The sequence below is a fragment of the Oncorhynchus mykiss genome, chromosome 8 (assembly GCF_013265735.2).
Source record: "Oncorhynchus mykiss isolate Arlee chromosome 8, USDA_OmykA_1.1, whole genome shotgun sequence".
Taxonomy (NCBI): domain Eukaryota; kingdom Metazoa; phylum Chordata; class Actinopteri; order Salmoniformes; family Salmonidae; genus Oncorhynchus; species Oncorhynchus mykiss.
This window is the reverse complement of record NC_048572.1, coordinates 64,295,997-64,316,129: the sequence shown is the minus strand read 5'-3', so window position 1 is coordinate 64,316,129 and position 20,133 is coordinate 64,295,997. Positions and strand designations below refer to the sequence as shown.

The following is a 20,133-nucleotide window of genomic DNA, read 5'->3' as shown; positions in this document are numbered from 1 at the left end:
CTTCGCCTTGATGACAGCTTTGCACACTCTTGGAATTCTCTCAACCAGCTTCACCTGGAATGAATTTCAATTGACAGGTGTGCCTTGTTAAAAGTTCGAGCCAATCAGTTGTGTTGTGACAAGGTATACTGAAGACAGCCCTATTTGGGAAAAGACCAAGTCCATATTATGGCAACAACAGTCCATCACTATTTTAAGACATGAAGGTCAGTCAATACAGAACATTTCAATCACTTTGAAAGTTTCTTAAAATGCAGTCGCAATAACCATCAAGCTCTGATGAAACGGTCTCTCATGAGGACTAGCACAAGAAAGACCCAGAATTACCTCTGTTAGAGTTAACTGCACTTCAGATTGCAGCCCAAATAAATTCTTCAGAGTTCAAGTAACAGACATCAACTGCTCAGAGGAGACTATGTGAATCAGCCCTTGTTGGTCGAATTGCTGCAAAGAAACCACTACTAAAAGGACACCAATAAGAAGACGAGACTTGCTTGGGCCAAGAAACTTGAGCAATGGACATTAGACCGGTGGAAATCTGTCCTTTGGTCTGATGAGTCCAAATTTTAGATTTTTGGTTCCAACCACTGTCTTTGTGAGATGCAGAGAAGGTGAACGGATGATCTCTGCATGCGTCGTTCCCACCGTGAAGCATAGATGAGGTGTTGGGGTGCTTTGCTGGTGACAACATCTGGTTTGCGCTTAGTGGGACTATCATTTGTTTCTCAACAGAACAATGACCCAACACGCCTCCAGGCTATGTAAGGGCTACTTGACCACAGAGTAATGGAGTGCTGCTTTAGATGACCTGGCCTCCACAATCACCTGACCTCAACCCAATTGAAATGGCTTAGGATGAGTTGGACCGCAGAGTGAAGGAAAAGCAGCCAACAAGTACTCAGCATGTGGGAACTCCTTCAAGACTGTTGGAAAAGCATTCCAGGTGAAGCTGGTTGAGAGAATGCCAAGAATGTGCAAAGCTGTCATCAAGGCAAAGGAATCTTTAAGGAATCGAAAATACATTTTGATTTGTTGAACACTTTTTTGGTTACTACATGATTCCATGTGTTATTTCATTGTTGTGATGTATTCACTATTATTTTACAATGTAGAAAATAGTACAAATAAATAAAAACCTTTGAATGAGTAGCTGTGTCCAAACTTTTCACTGGTACTGTATGTATGTATGTTACACTACCGATCAAAGGTTTGGGGTCACTTAGAAATGTCCTCGTTTTTGAAAGAAAAGCACATTTTGTGTCTATTAAAATAACATAAAATTGATCAGAAATACAGCGTAGACATTGTTTATGTTGTAAATGACTATTGTAGCTGGAAACGGCAGATTTTTGGAGGAATATCTACATAGGCGTACAGAGGCCCATTATCAGCAACCATCACTCCTGTAATCCAATGGCATGGTGGATCCAATGGCACAGAGCTAATCCAAGTTGATCATTTTAAAATGATCTGATCATCAGAAAACCCTTTTGCAATTATGTTAGCACAGCTAAAAACTGTTGTCCTAATTAAAGAAGCAATACAACTGGCCTTCAGACTAGTTGAGTATCTGGAGCATCAGTGGGTTTGATTAGACTCAAAATGTCCAGAAACAGAGACCTTTCTTCTGAAACTTGTCAGTCTATTCTTGTTCTGAGAAATTAAGGCTATTCCATGCGAGAAATTGCCAAGAAACTGAATCTCATACAACACTGTACTACTCCCTTCACAGAACAGCGCAAGGTGGCCCTAACCAGAATAGAAAGAGTGGGAGGCCCCAGTGCACAACTGAGCAAGATGACAAGTACATAAGAGTGTCTAGTTTGAGAAAGACGCCTCACAAGTCCTCAACTGACAGCTTCATTAAATAGTACCCGCAAAACACCAGTCTCAACGTCAACAGAGAAAAGGCAACTCCGGGATGCTGGCCTTCTAGGCAGAGTTGCAAAGAAAAAGCCATATCTCAGACTGGCCAATAAAAATAAAGATTCATATGGGCAAAAGAACAAGACACTGAACAGAGGAACTCTGCCTAGAAGGCCAGCATTCCGGAGTCGCCTCTTCACTGTTGATGTTGAGACTGGTGTTTTGCGGGTACTATTTATTGAAGCTGCCAGCTTAATTTCTCTTATTCTTATCTGTATTTTTTTAAACTGCACTGTCGGTTAGGGGCTCATGAGTAAGCATTTCACTGTGAGGTCTACACCGGTTGTATTCGGCGCATGTAACCAATAACATTTGATTTGATGCTCCAGATACTCCACTAGTCTAAAGAAGTTTTATTGCTTCTTTAAATCAGCACAACAGTTTTCAGCTGTGCTAACATAACTGCAAAAGGGTTTTCTAATGATCAATTTGCCTGTTAAAATTATAAACTTGGATTAGCTAACACAACGTGCCATTGGAACACAGGAGTGATGGTTACCGATAATGGGCCTCTGTACGTCTATGTAGATATTCCATAAATGTTTTTTTTGTTGGTTTAAAAAATATTTCAGCTACAATGGTAATTTACAACATTAACAATGTCTACACTGTATTTCTGATCAATTTGATGTTATTTTAAAAATGGACGAAAACAAAATGTGCTTTCCTTTCAAAATCAAGGACATTTCTAAGTGACCCCAAACTTTTGAACGGTAGTGAGTGAGTATGTATAAATAAAACACACACCGTATGTGGACACAGCTTCAAATTAATGGATTCGGCTATTTCCGTACACCGTTGCTATCAGGTGTATAGAATCAAGCACACAGTCATGCAATCTTTATAGACAAACATTGGTAGTAGAATGGCCTTCCTGAACAGCTTAGTGACTTTCAATGTGGTACAGTCATAGTCATAGTTAATTCTTCAAATGTATACCATGCTAGAGCTGCCCCGGGCCAACTGTAAGTGCTGTTATTGTGAAGTGGAAACATCTAGAAGTAATAACGGCTCAGCTGCCGAGTGCTAGGCCCCAAAAGCTTTGCAGCCTCAATTAGCCTAGCTAGCTCACATTAGATAGCTTAACTAGCTTCTCCCAGTTTGATGCAGTCAAGATAGGTACTACGTCATCAACCTCGCTATGGTAGCTATTAGCTATTAGTCTACTATGGTAGCTATTAGTCTACTATAGCGATAGGGGCGGCAGGTAGCCTAGTGGTTAGAGCGTTGGCCAGTAACCGAAAGGTTGCCAGATCGAATCCCCGAGCTGACAGGATAAATATCTGACGTTCTGCACCTGAACAAGACCGTTAACCCACTGTTCCTAGGCGGTCATTGTAAAAAATAAATTTGTTCTTAACTGACTTGCCTAGTTAAATAAAAAAAATAAAAAGTCCTCTTGGTTGGTTGCCGTCTCCTCGTCACTCGCTCAATGTATTAACTAACTGTATTCTGCACCACACACTGAGGTTTAATAACAGAATGAGGGCTGAGACATCTCAGGGTGTGAGATTATATGTTTCTAAGTAATCCTGGTGATGACATACCATAGCTTTTCTGCTAGCCTAGCCTAGTGTTGATATGAATGAATAAGCAGTCCTCACACAATCTACTATTTACCTACCAGTACCACCTACCTACCATAAAACTCTTGCATTTCAGGTCAATCATAACATAAACCCACCTTGTAGACCTCTGAGAAGAAGCCGGAGCCAATCCACTCGCAGATGAAGTCATCAAGGCGCGTCAGGCAGGAGAAGGCACTGATGAGGGCGCGGTAGGATGATGGGCACACTCTTCCCACCTGAGACGGGGCCCACTCCCCTCCACCATCCAGTTCATCAAGACGATCTGGCCTCATGGAGGGGAAGCCGGCAATGGAGTTGCGCTTGTTCCGATCCATCATTGTCTCTTCACTGGTAACTCTGTGGGGGACTTCTCCATGAAGGTTTCACATTTTCGATAACTGCTTGGCAACCCTTTACAGCCCTAAGAGGAAGGAAACATCAAAATCCATTCTCAGCAGGCAGACTGAGAAAATGGTGTGCTTTGGTGCCAGCTAATAATATTTGTACTTTCCTGTAGTTTAGAATGTACAGTACAAGCTTATGGTTCACAGGACAAAAATAACAAGCCAGAAAACACTGATCGTTTCAGCTAGTATCTGTATGGAAAACATGGTGTTTTATGGACCCCTGAAGTATAATAAATCAGTGTGTGTTTTTTTAATCACCATTCCGTTCATTTAAACAGAACACAGCTGTGTTGTCATGAGGGGGATAATGAGCCTAATCTATTTTCACATTCCTCTGACATTTCCTCCAACTTTTTTCAAATACTAAGACAAAAGCATTACTTCACACAAGATCAATCTACTTAGACACACATGACAGGGGTCCTAACCCGCCTCTGGTCTGACAAGCCTACAAATAATGGCTCTAATAGGGATGGATTGTCCAATTATATGAGATTAAGCCAAGATAAAGCCAAAGCCCAAGACTGGGATCCTAAAACGAACAAGGGAGCATGTACAGGAACACAAGGAGACATAATAACCCCAGAGTAATGACCATAGGAAGAAGTCCTTTGATTTAAATGACTGAGTGAGGGCGAGGATGACCTTTCACATGGCACTAGTACTTTGAAGCATCCAGCACTTGTTAAGGACCCCTGATTTCCCCAGCATGCACAGGTCTATTGAGCTTACTCGATGGGCTGGTTGTAACTAGGCGATGTCTCTGGATTATTCTGCTGTCCTCCCCTTTCCTTGAGTTAGAGACTAGAGAGAAGCTATTAAAAACTCTGGGAGAAGAATGCTATTCTTAATTCAACCTCGTGTGATTCCCATCCCCCATACAATCCCAAATGAAAACAACTGAAATCAAATCATCCAAAGTTACTGGACTAGTTCTGGGATCTTTTTGCTGCTCCAGCCGTACCCTTAAAAGGATGTTATCCTCCTCCATTACTAAAGGCATTTTTTGCCATTTTGCAAGTGTATGACAATGATCAGACTCGGTCTGCCAAGAATGTTTAAAGCAGCTATTTTAGTAAATCTGCTTTTCAGAAGCAGAACGGATGTATAACATATGAGGGCTGTTTTTCCATTTCAATTGCTGCTAGGCCTAGTCGTCTGGGTTCACAAGAACAAGTCATAAATGTCACTAAAATTATACATTTCCCTTAATTCAAAGCAGAAACACTTAACAGCGTCATATCAATAATGCAGATAGTGAATTCATGACTTCTCCAGTCTGAACCCTTTCTTCCCTCACTCCCTCCCTCCCTAGCATCTCAGCAGCAACCTACATTTTGTAGCTGGTGAGAATACAACTACAGTGCCTTCAGAACATATTCACACCCCTGGACTTTTTGCACATTTTGTTGTGTTATAGCTTGAATTTGAAATGGATGACATTTAGATTTGTCACTGTCCTATACACAATAGCCCACAATGTCAAAGTGGAATTGTATTTTTTTGAGAGATTAAAAAAGTTAAATGAAAAGCTGAAATGTCTTGAGTCAATAAGTATTCAAACCCTTTGTTATGGTAAGCCTAAATAAGTTCAGGAGTAAAAATGTGCTTAACAGGTCACATGATTTTTGAATGACTACCTCATCTCTGTACCCCACATACAGATAGATAATTGTAAGGTCCCTCAGCCGAGCAGTGAATTTCAAAACACAGATTCAACCACAAAGACCAAGGAGATTTTCCAATGCCTCGCAAAGGTCACCTATTGATAGATATATATTTTTAAAAAACTATACATATATTTTTAACCTGACATTGAATATCCCTTTGAGCATGGGTAAGTCAATAATTACACTTTGGATGGTGTATCAAAAACACCCAGTCACTACAAAGACACAGGCATCCTTGCTAACTCAGTTGCCAGAGAGGAAGGAAACCGCTCAGGGATTTTACCATGAGGCCAATGATGTAACAGTTACAGAGTTCAGTGGCTGTGATAGGAGAAAACAGGATGGATCAACAACGTTGTAGTTACTCCACAACACTAACCTAATTGACAGAGTGAAAAAAATGAATCCTGTTCAGAATAAAAAAAATATTCCAAAACATGCATCCTGTTTGCAACAAGGCACTAAAGTAATACTGCAAAAAATGTGGCAAAGCAATTAACATTTTGTATTCAGGACACAAAAAAAAGTTGTTTGGGGCAAATCCAATACAACACATTACTGAGTACAACTCTCCATATTTTCAAGGTCAATGGTGGCTGCATCATGTTATGGGAATGCTTGTAATCGTTAGGACAGAGGAATTTTTCAGGATAAAAAAAAAAAACAGAATGGAGCTAAGCACAGGTAAAATCCTAGAGGAAAACCTAGTTAAGTTTGTTTTCCAACAGAGACTGGGAGATGAATTCACCTTTCAGCAGGATAATAACACAAACACTAGTATACACTGGAGTTGCTTACCAAGAAGACAGTGAATATTCCTGTGTGGCAGAGTTACAGTTTTCACTTAATCATTTTCAGATCTTGCCGTAGAGTTTAACAACCAATTTGACAGAGCTTGACAATGTTTGAAAAAAAGTAATAATAATGGGCAAATGTTGCACAATCCAGGTATGGAAAGGTCTTAGAGACTTACCCAGAAACACCAACGGTTGTAATCACTGCCAAAGGTGCTTCTACAAAGAATTGATTCAGGGGTGTGAATACTTATGCAAATGAGATTTCTGAATTTAATGTTCAATACATTTGCACTTTGTCATTATGGGGTATTGAGTGTAGATGGGTGAGATTTTCTTTTCTCAACTGAAACCATTTTGAATTCAAACTGGTCACATATTGTGGAATAAGTCAAGGAGTATGAATACTTTGAAGGCACTGTATGTAGGCTTGTGTGGACATAAGGCATTTTTCCAAAGCGATAAATCAGTCTCAATGATAATGAACTGGAGGAAGTAGAGGCATTTTACAATGGGCCACTAATGACAAAATTACAGATGAGGGCAATTCCACGGTAACGGATTTAAACTTTGAAATCAGTTTTTCAATTTAAAATGTATACCAAAAAAAATAATAATTTCAAAGTTTAACAAATCATACAACTCCATGCACAAGGACTACATAATGATTTCCACTGAAAAAAATATATACAAAAACTATTTTTGTGGATGAATGGTATATGGTACAATACCAGTATCACAATACTAGGAAGAAAGGAAGCAAAACACGAAGCGGAAAATCTGGTATCGCAGTGGTCCTTTGTAACTCAGTTGGTGGAACATGGTGCTTGTAACGACAGGATAGTGGGTTTGATTCCCGGGACCACCCATATGTAACATGTATGCAAGCATGATTGGATGAAAGTGTCTGCTAAATGGCATTTATTATCGCAATACTGGTATCTTAATAACACTAGAACTGTGCAGATGCAAACTTTGGTAACATCTCCCTTTTAATGAGAAGGGTCCAGCTACAACCTCTCAGAGCAGTCATCCCTCAGGGTCTCTATAATGTCACCTACTGATATGTCATCGCTCAATGCATCTCTCAGGAAAAGTGGGGGAGTCAAAAAGAATCATATTGAGAAGTGGGGGGTTTGAAAGGTACCACTCAAGACATGATTTGGGTTATCGGACGTCAGTCATGGCCTGCAGAGTTGACAGTAAGACATTTCAGTTATGCAAAAAATAATATATGTCTATTCACTCACTGTGAGCTGCGTCTTTGAACGTTACCTATCGGTAGCAATGTATGTAAGGTTTAGTATACTGTAAATGTAAATGCTAGCTAACGTTAGCTACCTTCATTTTTTAAAATGTAAGTTATTATTGAATATTTGAAATAACAGTCATTGAAATATCAAGTCATGGCGGTTCTAGTAATTAATGGAATTCCAGCGCTCCTACTGTTAAGACTGTTTGAAACCCCCAGTTCTCCTTATATGGTTCCATTCGAAACACCCACTCCTTTTGACACCCCCACTCTTCTTGAGAGATGCACTGAGCGATGCCATCTCAGTAGGTGGAAGCATAGAGACCCTGTGGATGACTGCCCTGAGAGATGAGGTCGCAGCTGGACCCTATTGCTTTTACGCAACCACATTTTACAAAAACATAAATATTTGCTACGAATTAAGATTAAAATACACTACATCACCAAAAGTATGTGGACACCCCATTCAAATGAGTGGATTCGGATATATTTCAACCACGTCAGCAACAGGTGTATAAAATAAAGCACACAACTACGCAATCTCCAAAGAACTTGACTGGCCTGCACAAAGCCCTGACCTCAAAACCCATCAAACACCTTTAGGATGAATTGGTACGCCAACTGTGAGCCAGACCTAATCACCCAACATCAGTGCCTGACCTCACTAATGCTTGTGGCTTAATTGAAGCAAGTCCCCACGGCAATGTTCCAACATCTAGTGGAAATCCTTCCCAGAAGAGTGGAGGCTGTCATAGTAGCAAAAGGGGGAGGGGGGGGACCAACTCCATATTAAAGCCCATGATTCTGGAATGAGATATTCGACGAGCATGTGTTCACATACTTTTGGCCATGTAGTGTACGTCTGCAGAGAGAATGGGATGCCAACTATGACATGGCACCTTGAGTTTAAAATATATATATAGTTTGGTTATTGAACTACAGTAAGTGAAGTGGATTTACACCCGGTAACAGAATTACATCATGTTTACCTGATCTATTCTACACAGATATGCATAAGTGTGGATATGAATGTCATTCTCCTCATGTTTCACAAGTTTGGACATCACAGCACAGTAGAGTACAGTGTAGTACAATACAGCAGAGCAGAGTTCAGTACTGTATATTTCAGTACAATATACTGTACTACTGCATTGTACTGTACTCTGCTTTGCTATCCAAACTTGTGAAACATACTTCTAGGTTCAGATTCGGGCCAGTCCGGTCCGTCTGTGGACGCTAACGTCAAGGCCAGGGTGGACCGAACAAATGTCAACATCCATGGACGACCGGGTCTCAGTGGGTGAGGATGCTGGTTACAGTAACTGGAAAGAGAGGGGGCTCATGGGTAGGTGTCACTAAGAGCTGTGAGAGTTGACATTGATTGGAAAGAGAGGGGGCTCATGGGTAGGTATCACTAAGAGCTGTGAGAGTTGACATTAACTGGAAAGAGAGAGGTAGAGGGAAGGGTTGTCCAGACTCCGACTGTGTGCGGTGAATCGTAGTTTGACCACCAGACAATAGAAAGAAAGAAAACAGTAATGAGCTGAACGTCACAGTATGCCAGTGGAAGGGAGGAGAGTAGCAGGTGACCCAACTGTGGTTTGTGACTATGATTTCCCATTGTAGCCAATTCAGTTGCAGTAATTCCGTTACGGATATTTTGGTAATTCTGTTACCAATTTGTTTTAAAATCACTTAATAATTCATAAACAAAATTGATATCAGTAAAATCACTATAACTAAATCAGGTCTACCATTACTTGTTACTTCTGTGAACATTTATTATCCTCCCTCCACATCAGGGAGCAAAATGATTAAAGATGTGTGTGCTTTTGGTAATGGACTTACAAGGCACAAGACAAAATATATATATATATTTTTAAACATCCTCAATCTACATACAATAACCCATAATGACAAAGCAAAAACAGGTTTAGAATTTTTGCTAATTGGTTAAAAAAAAAGAGAACACACTAATATCACATTTACATAAGTATTCAGACCCTTTACCCAGTACTTTGGTAGCGATTACAGCTTCGAGTCTTGTTGGGTACGATGCGAAAATGAGCTCAATTTCGAGTCTCATATCAAAGGGTCTGAATACTTGGCACACCTGTATTTGGGGAGTTTCTCACATTCATCTCTGCAGATTTTCTCAAGCTCTGTCAGGTTGGATGGGGAGCCTCACTGCACAGCTATTTTCAGGTCTCTCCAGAGATGTTCGATCAGGTTCAAGTCCAGGCCACAAAGACATTCAGAGACTGGTCCTGAACACACTCGTGCGTTGTCTTGGCTTTGTGCTTAGGGACATTGTCCTGTTGGAAGGTGAACCTTTGCCCCAATCTGAGGTCCTCAACAGGTTCTTCAAGGATCTCTCTGTACTTTGCTCAGTTCATCTTTCCCTCGATCCTGACTAGTCTCCCAGTCCTTGCCGCTGAAAAACATCCCCATAGCAGGAGGCTGCCACCACCATGCTTCATGGTAAGGATAGTGCCAGATTGTCTCCAGACATGACGCTTGGCATTCAGGCCAAATAGTTAAATCTTGGTTTCATCAGACCAGAGACCCAGGTGGGCTGTAATGTGCCTTTTACTGAGGAGTGGCTTCTGTCCAGCCACTCTACCATAAAGGCCTGATTGGTGGAGTGCTGCAGAGATGGTTGTCCTTCTGGGAAGTTCACCCATCTCCACAGAGGAACTCTAGAGCTCTGTCAGAGTGACAATCAGGTTCTTTGTCACCTCTCCCCCGATTGCTCAGCTTGGTCAGGCGGCCAGCTCTAGGTCTTGGTGGTTCCAAACTTCTTCCATTTAAGAATGATGGAGGCCACTGTGTTCTTGGGGACCTTCAATGCTGTAGAAATATTTTGGTATCTTTCCCCAGATCTGTGCCTCGAAACAATCCTGTCTTGGAGCTTTACGGACTTTTCCTTTGACCTCATGGCTTGGTTTTTGCTCTGACATGCACCGTCAACTATGGGACCTTATATAGACAAGTGTGTGTCATTCCAAAGCACGTCCAATCAATTTAATTTACCACAGGTGGACTCCAATCAAGTTGTAGAAACATCTCAATGATTATCAATGGAAACAGGATGCACCTGAGCTCAATTTCGAGTCTCATATCAAAGGGTCTGAATACTTATGTAAATAGGATAAACATTTCTAAAACCCTGTTTTCGCTTTGTCATTATGGGGTAGTGTGTGTAGATTGATTAGTATTATATTTTTAATCCATTTTACAGTAAGGCTGTAATGTAAAGAAATAAATAAAAATGTAACAAAATGCAGAAAAGGGGAAGGGGTCTGAATACTTTCCGAATGGATTGAAGTGTTGATGTTAGTTGGCAGGGGACTATGTAAACATTGTGTTTTGATGAATACCTTTTCAGAGCTTTCTAGTAGATTCTTGCTAAAACACCTTTTTCATCTGTTAATCCAGAAATCAAAGCCTTTACTTGTTCTTTAAAAAAAAATGTTTTATGGAAAATGGTTGAAAAATATCTTTATGCCTTCATTTCCCAAAAACATAGACTAAGCTTCCATTTGACACCCAATTTGATATATGGTCCTATGAACGTCACGTTTGTGCTCATGGGTCCTTTTCGATGGAAATGCCCATGGGACATCAGGGCTCGACTTGCCCGGGAGGTTTTGAAAACCCTCCTGGCAAGTTGCTCATCCCTGTCAGTGGTCCGCTTGGACAAAATATTGTAATAATGCTATTTTTTTTTTTTTTTGTATCTTTTAATTTTTTTATCTAGGCTATATAACTGATAAAAAACGGATTAATTCATGAAACTGTTAATTCGTCATGTCGAAGATTTATCACACGCGCGCCGCACAAATAAAGCCTAATTTGAGATTGGTGTCCTATCGAGTTGCTGCAACAGCGGTAGGAAAGATGTTCCAAGTTATGATATATACTAGTAAATACTAAGGCAATAATCAAGAATGGGTATGCAAACCAGCTATAAAAAGTTCAGTTTTAGTTGATGGTTGAATATTTGCTATGCGCAATTCACTCATCATGGAATAGCCTAACTTGACATTTCCTCGAGGCTATTTGGTCCTTAAAGCCCTTGATGTTATGGTAACCGATTTTGAAGTTCTACTGCTCAAAATAATTATTCTGTGATTTAATTTCTGATAAATGTTTATGAGATTTAGCCGCTTTCATTTGTTTCGGGTGTTGCGCTAGTCTGTTGCGGTAAAACATGCATTATTCTCTAAGTGTTAATGCAGATGTTTTTTATATTGGCTATTATAACAATTAGATATAAAATGTAGTCAAATAAAAATGACAATTAAGTGCATGAAAAAAGTATTTGAAAAACCTTGAATTTGTATGCTACTTGCTCAGCCCAAATGAAAGAAAATAACCTGCAATTTAAATTATGCGCGCATCATTTGCTTCCCTGACAGATCCTGACCCGGGACAATATTTTGTTAATTTTATTTGGGCCAGTAGCTTTCGGTTGGCACTTGTCCGGTGTGCCATTGGCATCTTTACCTGAATGTCAAGCCCTAGACATCCCTGTGGTCGCCTGACACCAGGTATTTGTGCTCTATCCAGCTGTTCAAATGTGCTACAATAAAATATGTTTATTGTTAAATCGCCATCAGGAGGGTCATCTGGTTATGACGAAACGCAAGATCAAGAATCCCCATGAAAAAAAGAGGGATGATCAGAGAGTGTTTGAGGGTAGAGAACATTTAGTTAGGTTTCTATTCGGTTGTGAAATAGTCAATGGATTCTATTCACTAAAATGTATTTTTTATGATCACTCTCAGAGCCCAGTCAGCTGTAAAGGATGGGTATCCGAGGCAGCAACGGCATACCTGACATTTTAAATAATGACCCAGTCTTGTTCATAGGGGAGGGACTAGTTTCTTCTGATCTGATAACATCTGTTTATAACCTACAATAAGAGTTCGGATACAATACGCTAATCAAATACCTGGCCAGCATTATCTGAACACTTACCGTTTGATTAGTTCAGTGCAATAATCCATTATAAACAATGAGTTACTGCATTAGCTACAACGTTGAAACTATTTAATTAAAGTAACTTTGTTGTTACTGGTACCTAGCTACTACTTGCAACAAATGTTGGTCTGTTTACCCCACGCGTTTCACTTTCCGTGATTACGTGAGTTAGCTTATTTTAGCTTGCTAAACTAGCTGACCAACTAGCTCACGTTAACGTTAGTTACGAAACGGACACATACCTCAGTATGGCAGGCTTCATCCGCCAACGTTAACGTTACCTAGCTAGCAAACTTCGCATGCTGGCAGAGCTAGCCAGAGTTCTTACCTTGTCGTTTGTCATGAAGATGATGAGATGTTGGACTCTTCAACAACAACTTGATGAAATGACAGGCCAAACTCAGTTACTTCCATCTCATTGCAATAGTTTGCAGGCCAGTCGGTCTACTCACCATGCACGAGCTAGTAGCGGCCAGTTGGCTAACTTGCTTGTAGTTAGCTGGTCTCGGTAACGTTAGTTTAGTTTGTCAACAAGAGAAGATGCGAAGCTAGTTAACGGTAGCCACTCCACTTTGCTAACAAACGAGAAGTTACGCAGCCAACGCCGAAGTAACTCTTAACTACACGAATTATAGCTTACCTCAAATCGAAATGTAAACTCGCGGTTCACCTTATGTGGCATTTGTTTTCTCATTAAAACACAATCGCAGTGGTTAAAGACAGTTCAGTCGTTTGACAGCTCTGCTACGCAGTGTTGACTGGCTCCCCTAAGAGCCAATTTATGCTTGATCCGAAAATGTGGTCGGAGGCCTTATGGATGGTGTGACGCAATTTTGCGGAGCACCCAGAGACACACAGAAGCACATATTGAGCTCTGTGCCGCATCGCTGTGCGCCTCTTAAATGTTTTAACATTGTGGATGGCTCCGCATTGACATGATTGGTTGACGGTCGGTGAAGGCGGGAGGTCCTGTATAACCTAAACATAAACTCACTTTCTTGACAACTTCCTTCACAACAGCTCTGCGCTTATCTGCGAAGCGCAAGAGGTATGAATGGCCATATCACCGTAATGCTGCACGGTCAGTGCAGACTGCAGATTGACCATGTACCGCCTTTAACACTCCCACTAAACTGCGATCCCCCTTTTCACGTCCAGATTGACAGCTGAGGCTTCCATTCAGGGACAAGAATGCAACACACTAATGTTTTTGTTTTTGATGGGGTGTGTGTAATGTACAATATTTGACTGTGTTAACTCGAATATTGATGGTAGTTTGAACGTATATAATAATTTCACCAGCTGTGAATACTAATTTACCTCTACTATGCATTGACTCTAGAAGTATACAGTTATTTCACATTTCACACTACTAACTTACAACACTCATCACATAATGTGGTACAGGGTACACCTCTAAATATATTTTGGTCAAACGAAATAAATTACAAAATTGTTATTCCACAGATTGCATAATGTTGTCAAATAATTGTTATTCTGAGTGAAATATTCGATTCGTTTTCTACTGTAGCTTGAAAACTCAAATATGGACATTGGCTGTCACCTCGTGGAGGAACATGGAACTGGATGTATAGTGAAGGGAAAACGAACCAATCAGAAACAATGAACGAACTCTTGACTTCCGTAGCGACTAGCGAACCTGCGAGAACGTTAAGGTTCAGCGCATCAGCCAAATGAATCGTATAGCAAAAGGGCTCATTGTTCTGTAATATAATCGGCTACAGAATGGAAGATGATGGCATGGACTATAACATTGTGTTTCCAGATGCATTGATCTCGGGTGAGCACTTTATCTAGCCTTGCTTAGGCTAGCTAACAACACTAATCTAGCTAACGTTAGCTGTCAGACAGACCCATGAGCTATTTAGACAACGTTAACGTGGGCACTGGCAGGTTTGTCCATAATTCATTTATAGCTGAATTGGACTGACTAAAAGACTGCTTGCTAGCTAGCTAAATTCGTTTTCCTGGTTATGCAGTTAGTTTACTTAGCAGATAACTGATTTGTTTTTCTCCTTTTAGAAAGACACTGGCATGGAACAAAGGAACCAGTTGTCATACTGCTGGGATGGGCTGGTTGCAGAGACAAACATCTTGCCAAGTACAGCTCCATTTATAACGAACAGGTTGGCGTAAAAACTATTATTGTGGTGGTAAATGTCTCCTGTCATTTCAATAAATTATTATTCTACTTCATTATTCATGTGTGACTTACCTTTCCCCCTCTCTTTGTTCCAGGGTTGTGTCACTATTTGCTATACTGCGCCCTTGAAGACAGTATTCGTCTCTGAATCATTTGGCTACAAGGAGCTGAGTAATACTGCCCACAAACTACTTGAGATACTCTATGATTACGAGGTGGAAAACAGCCCTATATTTTTCCACGTGTTCAGCAACGGGGGATTCATGCTGTACCGCTACATTGTTGAGCTCTTGCACAGTCATAAACAGTTCAGTACCCTATGTATAGTTGGGACTGTGGTGGACAGTGCCCCAGGCAGTGGAAATGTGAGGGGGGCATTACGGGCTCTTACAGCCACTCTGGGACCCAAAATCAATGTGATGTTGAGGTGTGTTCTCTTGGCACTGTTTGCTGTAACTGTTTTCCTGCTTAGGGTGGTTCTGTACCCCATAACCAAGTACATCCACAAGAACCACTATGATGCCATCTGGGAGCACCCTCCTACCTGGCCCCAGCTGTACCTGTACTCCAGAGCTGATCGAGTGATTCGGTACAGTGATGTTGAGCTCATGGTCAAGACTCTAAAGGAGAAAGGGGTGTCTGTGGAAAGCTTTGACTTCAAAACCCCTGCCCACGTGAGCCATTTCCGTGACTTTCCAGAGGAGTACTCCAAGAGATGCCTGGATTTCCTGACCAACTGCATGAAGGATTCAACAGCGCAAATAAAAAAGCGACACTTGATCCAGCATTGAAAGCACACTAATTAATGTTTCTCAAAAGTTTGTGGCACTTATGTTTTTGTGATTCTACTGTAATGTTACACATGTATAAATCTGTACTTGGAAATCTGCAGCTCCACTGAACATCTTATTTCAAATGCTTAAGTTTTAAGAGTTGAAGACAATTAAGCAAAAATAGACAAGTGATAACCAAAGTGCCAGTGCTGTGAATTTTGATTGGTACTATTTGTGAATCTTTAATCCAGTGATTGATATTTCAAAAGAATGTGATTGACTAAGAATGTATGTACTTACTAAACACGTGTCTAACTATTGTGCCTTCTATAAATTAAAGAAGCGTTATGTCAACATTTGCATTTCTTTTGGTCTACTTGTTTGAAAATGCGGAACCTTGGATTACTCTGGAAGATAAACTATTACAGTTAGCAATGGCCATTACATGAATTAAGTTTCTTGTGAAATTATAGGGTTGAACACATGATTACAATTCAATAACATTTCGCAGTTGTAGTAAAGCAGTGCAGCATTCTTATTGCCTATACTGTAAATATTGCATCACACAAAAGGTCATTTAAAAAAAAATATTCTTTCTGATGAGACAATCTGTATGATGCTGCGATTGGGGAAGGACCCCTTCCACTCAACCCAGCACTGCAGGTTGTGCATGGCTACCTTTGGCCTTGTCTAAACTCAGCCTTTGCCTCGCCAGACATCAGTGATAGTTTGAAGAGCAGTGCTCTTAAGTTGGTCAGGTAGAGATGATTATTGAATTATTCTGGATGTCAAATTTGACATTTTGGAGAGAGGCATGGGCATTTGACTCTACAGAAAGCTCACCCTGGCACATCAAACATCATTTATATCCACTCAAAGGAGAAGGGAAAAGTTTACACATCTGCAGACACAGATGAACAAAGCTTATTGGAGTACATACTAGATAATATTTGTTAGTTGGGTGGCTGCATGACTCACATTGCCAAATGGTTGTTTTGGGAATGTTTTCCAGAGATGCAGACTCTTCCTGCTGATCTGATTTAAACCTAACTGCCTCCCTGACTTTAAGAGATGAAGAGCAAACAGGAATAACCATTTGGATGGTGTGCCCAATTAATGAAAGTCTGAATAGCAATATTACAAAAGACAGAAAATAATGAATTACTGAGGTGATTTGTGGATAAACTATTGGCCTACGTTGTGACAATACAGACTCATACACACTGTCCCCTAATAGCAAGGATGTGCCAAATACACAAACATGAAAAGGAGTGTGTGTGATCTGTGTTCTTTATCTTCTTTGTGGATGTTTATTTCTTTTAGCTTGTATGACCTGAATATGTCTGCCTTATGGAGGGATTTATTCTAATGAAATCTAAAATCTTTGATTAAGTGTTTTGGTTCAAATGGTTTTGTCTCTAGCATCAATCAGATGATGCTAATCGGGTTAAGTTGACACTAAAATGTGTTTAAAAAAAATAAACAATAGCTTGGTGGAAATGGGAAACGTCATCAACCACGGGACTTTTTGAAGCAGAAAAAGGTCAGGAGTCAGATTATGTTAGCTAGCAAATTCATGGAACGCCGTTTGTGTCTTTTGCGTGTCAAAAAAGACACAGGTCAAATAACACTATTTGGGATTCTGCGAGATTTAGGTTGTTTTTCTACTTACCCAGAGTCAAATGAACTCATGAATACCATTTTTATTTCTCTGTGTGTAGTTTGGAGATTATTGGAGTTAGCATATCGTTAACTTAGCACAATTGTTGGAAGTCTCCTGGTACAGTAGCCAGTAGATCGCAAAGTTGCATCTGTCTCAATGGTGCGCTTACAGATGTCATAATGAAACAAACACAATATTGTGATGCCAACGGCAAAGTGAATGACAAATTGGATAAAATCTTGTTTCTTATGATTATCAGTAAAATAAACAAATATATGCAATCTAGATGACTATGTATTGCCTTGTAAGACTATAAATGACTAACCACCCCACCCAGCTTTGTAGTAGTTAGAATGTCTATTTCCATGTTTTTGAGAGGAGCTACTGTGGGAGACTTCCAGTAATTGTGCTAAGCTAACAATATGCTTACTTCAATAATCTCAATCAGAAATTGGCTTTGACAAAGTACCCAAACAAGGCCAAAAGGAAAAGGAGAGTGATGAGCAGCCGCAGCAAGCCCATGTGATTCCATGTCTATGTATATAGGGCAGCAGCCTCTAAGGTGCAGGGTTGAGTAACCAGGTGGTAGCCGGCTAGTGATGCCAAGCCCAGCAGCTAGCTCCACGTGTTAAGCTTACCCACCCTTCAACAAGTGCTGCCAGGATAATGGATCCACCGCCCCCTCCACTGACTGTTCCTGACCAGCTTGGAAGAGAGGAGCCAGCGCAGGTTAGCCTATAATCCTACCCTAGCTGCAGGTTTTCTGTCCCAAAACATTCTATTTGACTTTGATTTTGGCCTTTACTACTATTGCCCATAGAAACGCATTGAATGATGGATTCATGAATGGCAAAACAGACAGTCAAAAAGTGTTTCATAAGGAATAAGACGTTGATGTGTCTGTCCTATATCTAGGATATATAAGAAAGTTTTTTTGGACACATATTTAACACTCTTTTATTTGTTGGCACCAAACTACCTACATACTTCCATTCATTTTTTTTCTTTCTACCAGTTCAGGGTTACCTTCAGAGGAGTCCCATGACACTTGTGGGGGATGTAGCAAAACTGCAAAAATCTGTTCATAAAAATCGAATCTTTCATAGAGTGATCATATTCATTTGTAGGCCAAAACGTTTGGACACTCACAGATGTTTTCATGAGAAGACCGATTTTCGGGATGTCTCATGGTCTGACAAACACCACTGTAGCTCTGCCACCTTCTACAGCAGATGCGGAAGGCCTACATAGATACATCAAAGCTGGGACCGAGAGACTGAAAAACAGCTTCTATCTCAAGGCTGTCAGACTGTTAAACAGCCATCACTAGCCGGCTACCACCTGGTTACTCAACCCTGCACCTTAGAGGCTGCTGCCCTATGTACATAGACATGGAATCACATGCCACTTTAATAATGGGCACTATAATGGCACTTTAATAATGCTATATACTGCTTTACTCATCTCATATTTATAAACTGTATTCTATTTCTTAATTCCATTCTTTTAATTTTAGATTTGTATGTATTGTTGTGTATTGTTAAATACTGCTGCACTGTTGAAACACAAGCATTTCACTACGCCCGCAATAACATCTGCTAAATATGTATGTGATCAATAACATTTGATTTGATTTGATAGGCGGATCCGGTGGATTGAGATGCAGCCCATGTAACAAAAAAAATGTATCTCTAGCTAAAACTGACAGATTTTTATGAGGATGCATCAATAGACTCGTATTAATAGAAACTGGCTCATAGGAAGATAGTGGCTGGAAAGCTTGGTTACTGCAGATGTGGCATTTTGTTTCCTATAGTAGGCTACGATTTGCTTTACTGTGTACCTTTCCAAATCATGTCCAATCAATTGAATTTACCACAGCTGGACTCCAATAAAGTTGTAGAAACATCTTGAGGATGATCAATGAAAATGGTGTATTGTGTGCAGATTGATAAGGAAAAACTTAATTTAATCAATTTTATAATAAGGCTGTAATGTAATAACATTTGGAAAAAGAAAAGGGTCTAAATACTTTCCGAATGCACTGACCTAACAGTATTCATACTGACATAACAGTATTCATACTGATACAACAGTATTCATACTGACATAACAGTATTCATACTGACATAACAGTATTCATACTGATACAACAGTATTCATACTGACATAACAGTATTCATACTGATACAACAGTATTCATACTGACATAACAGTATTCATACTGATACAACAGTATTCATACTGACACAACAGTATTCATACTGACACAACATTATTCATACTGACACAACAGTATTCATACTGACATAACAGTATTCATACTGACATAACAGTATTCATACTGATACAACAGTATTCATACTGACATAACAGTATTCATACTGACATAACAGTATTCATACTGATACAACAGTATTCATACTGACATAACAGTATTCATACTGATACAACAGTATTCATACTGACATAACAGTATTCATACTGATACAACAGTATTCATACTGACATAACAGTATTCATACTGATACAACAATATTCATACTGACATAACAGTATTCATACTGACCCAACAATATTCATACTGACCTAACAGTATTCATACTGACACAACAGTATTTATACTGACACAACAGTATTCATACTGATACAACAGTATTCATACTGACACAACAGTATTCATACTGACCCAACAATATTCATACTGACATAACAGTATTCATACTGACACAACAGTATTCATACTGACCCAACAATATTCATACTGACATAACAGTATTCATACTGACACAAGAGTATTCATACTGACACAACATTATTCATACTGATACAACAGTATTCATACTGACCTAACAGTATTCATACTGACACAACAGTATTCATACTGACACAACAGTATTCATACTGACCTAACAGTATTCATACTGACA

The 20,133-nt window shown here is 39.9% G+C and overlaps 2 protein-coding genes across 6 annotated transcripts in view; one reads left to right on the top strand and one right to left on the bottom strand.

Moving 5' to 3' along the window:
* Nucleotides 1–13,649, bottom strand: part of LOC110530325 (dual specificity testis-specific protein kinase 2) — a 34,065-nt gene extending 20,416 nt beyond the window's left edge. Inside the window, exons 1-3 of one of the 5 annotated variants that reach the window (XM_021613278.2) lie at nt 13,244–13,649; nt 13,056–13,102; nt 3,611–3,915 (exon numbers count right to left, since the gene is read on the bottom strand). In XM_021613278.2, coding sequence (XP_021468953.2) covers nt 3,611–3,832 — 222 coding nt within the window. In that variant the 5' untranslated portion in view covers nt 3,833–3,915; nt 13,056–13,102; nt 13,244–13,649. Of the gene's footprint in view, nt 1–3,610; nt 3,916–12,931 lie in introns of all 5 variants that reach the window. The other 4 variants (XM_021613276.2, XM_021613277.2, XM_036985967.1 and 1 more) reach the window with 4 other exon arrangements.
* Nucleotides 13,650–14,202: 553 nt separating this feature from the next.
* On the top strand, nt 14,203–15,899 carry tmem53 (transmembrane protein 53). Its single transcript, XM_021613283.2, has 3 exons — nt 14,203–14,404; nt 14,647–14,750; nt 14,863–15,899. Exons 1-3 carry the CDS (start codon nt 14,350–14,352, stop codon nt 15,556–15,558), a joined length of 855 nt encoding a protein of 284 aa, XP_021468958.2. The 5' UTR covers nt 14,203–14,349; the 3' UTR covers nt 15,559–15,899.
* Nucleotides 15,900–20,133: the final 4,234 nt, after the last annotated feature.

Coding starts and splice junctions, on each gene's coding strand:
- tmem53 (XM_021613283.2), top strand. CDS start 14,350: ATGGAAGATGATGGCATGGACTATAACATTGTGTTTCCAGATGCATTG. Junction 14,405..14,646: donor TCCAGATGCATTGATCTCGG/GTGAGCACTTTA, acceptor TTCTCCTTTTAG/AAAGACACTGGCATGGAACA. Junction 14,751..14,862: donor GCTCCATTTATAACGAACAG/GTTGGCGTAAAA, acceptor TCTTTGTTCCAG/GGTTGTGTCACTATTTGCTA.